Source organism: Arachis ipaensis, chromosome B07 (genome assembly GCF_000816755.2).
Source record: "Arachis ipaensis cultivar K30076 chromosome B07, Araip1.1, whole genome shotgun sequence".
In the NCBI taxonomy this organism is placed as follows: Eukaryota; Viridiplantae; Streptophyta; class Magnoliopsida; order Fabales; family Fabaceae; genus Arachis; species Arachis ipaensis.
Window position 1 is genome coordinate 112,741,156 of NC_029791.2, and position 2,061 is coordinate 112,743,216.

The 2,061-nt window shown below is 34.0% G+C and overlaps 1 protein-coding gene across 2 annotated transcripts; it reads right to left on the reverse strand.

Annotated features, from left to right (window-relative positions):
- LOC107605857 (metal-nicotianamine transporter YSL3) lies at window positions 1–1,254 on the reverse strand (the record flags this gene model as incomplete). 2 transcript variants are annotated; one of them, XM_016307786.2, is given in 4 exon segments in its annotated part: window positions 1–95; window positions 234–622; window positions 822–1,020; window positions 1,124–1,254. In XM_016307786.2, coding segments are annotated over 2 exon segments (462 nt in total), but the record flags the coding sequence as incomplete, so codon positions are not given.

Here is a 2,061-nt window from a genome sequence, read left to right on the forward strand (position 1 = left end):
ATCCTTGATGCTAGTAGGACTATTTCCATATGTATCAACCCCTGCTAGCTCGTATGTCTTCCGATTCAAGGCCAAGAGATTGGAACTAAAACCACCTGCAGTTACACAAATTTATACACATCACACATAAGAGAGTTGAGAAACACCATCATTTACACGGAAACAAGCTTTAATTAGGGGTTAATCTAAACAGTAAACAGCAGAGAATATTCCTAAAACAGTTAAACAATGACCTCCAACTGCAAGTGTGTAGCACGCCACTGAACATGTCTGGATTACGGTATTCTCCTGCCTAGTGAAAGGTGTTGAAACAATATTGGCTTTGGAAAGGAGCTTAGTCCAAGTCCTAATGAACACAAAGCCAAGTAGTGCAGCTGAAACATTAAGATTGGGGACTAATCCAGTTGTCAGGTTCAGCTTCATTGCTATCACACTATAAATGATTCCAATCAATATACTAGCTACTAGTCCGCGGATTGTGATTTGCCTCGTCCATGGAACTATCTTAGCCACATCCTCAGGCTCAATGGAAGCCTCTTCAAGGTCCTCTCTGTTGGAATTCTCTGCTTCTTTGAGTTCTTCATTGTTTATATTATTCATTGGATTCGACAAATCTTCAGCTCTTGGTGATTCCAGCAGCAAGGGAAACAGAATAGGGAAACATAATATATGAGAAGGATAATCATGTAAACCAATCAGATGATAAGAATACAGAGGAATTTGAGAATCTGATTCTACGATGAAAAAAAAAAGCAAGATTTTTAATGCTATACTTAACGTAATTAGTGCTGAAAAAAATTTCCAAATGTTAATCTTATTACCTGAATTTCCAGCTGGAGGTGGAAAAAAGCAGAATTTTCAAAAGAAGAACAATGAACTCTTGAGTGTAATTGGCAAGAATTGTGTTCTTCCCTCGGTGAATTGTAATTGAATTATGCAATTACGTTGAGCTGTCTTGCATGTTCTAACTAAGAAAAAGAGACGAGACGAGAAGCGTGAGAATCTCGGAAACTTAGGTACCTGAAATGGAGCAAGAACAGAATCAAGATGAGATGAACGAAATTCTGGTAATTACCAATGTGTGTTTGGCATTGCAAGAGAATTTGAATTGTTTTCGTTTTACCAAAAACAAATTAACATCTCTGCGTGTGAGATAGTACAACGTTGTTGTGTTGTACTGCCAACTACCTCTTTTTAAAAAATAAAAATTAAAACGTTTGTTTGTTGTACTACAGACAGTACAGTCACTCAATCAGTACTCCACTTTGATCAGAATTACTCAGCAAAGGGCCACCGCCACCACTTTGTTAGTTTGCATATTTCTAGGGTGAAATATTCGATTTTTTTTTTGAACTTTTAAATGTAAATACCCCACTTTAACAATAACTGATTACTAATTCTTGTCTTAAAAGCTTTTTCTAATCATTTTATCTATGATATCATGACTAAATTTTTTTATTGAAAAGCATTCTTTTCTTTAAGTTTTCTTATTTTATAATAATAATAATTTAAATTTTAAATTATATTTATTTAATTCATTTACTAGGGGGACAGGTCAGGCAGTCTCTCTCTTTGCAATTCAGTGGTAAATGGTCAACGAAAACGAACCATAATTTACTCCTATCTTAAAGTTATAGATATGGACCTGGATTAATTAATGCAAGGGCAGGGGATGACTTTTCCAAGATTTCTGCGTCACAATCACATACTCATATGTTGACAAAGCTCTCGGTAATAAATCTGCTTATAAAATATGGGATCTGAAGTTATATTGGTATTTTAGAAAAAAAAATATATCATTAGTTATTTTTAAATTAAGATAATAGATTTATAAANCGAAAACGAACCACTCCTATCTTAAAGTTATAGATATGGACCTGGATTAATTAATGCAAGGGCAGGGGATGACTTTTCCAAGATTTCTGCGTCACAATCACATACTCATATGTTGACAAAGCTCTCGGTAATAAATCTGCTTTCTGCTTATGGGATCTGAAGTTATATTGGTATTTTAGAAAAAAAAATATATCATTAGTTATTTTTAAATTAAGATAATAGATT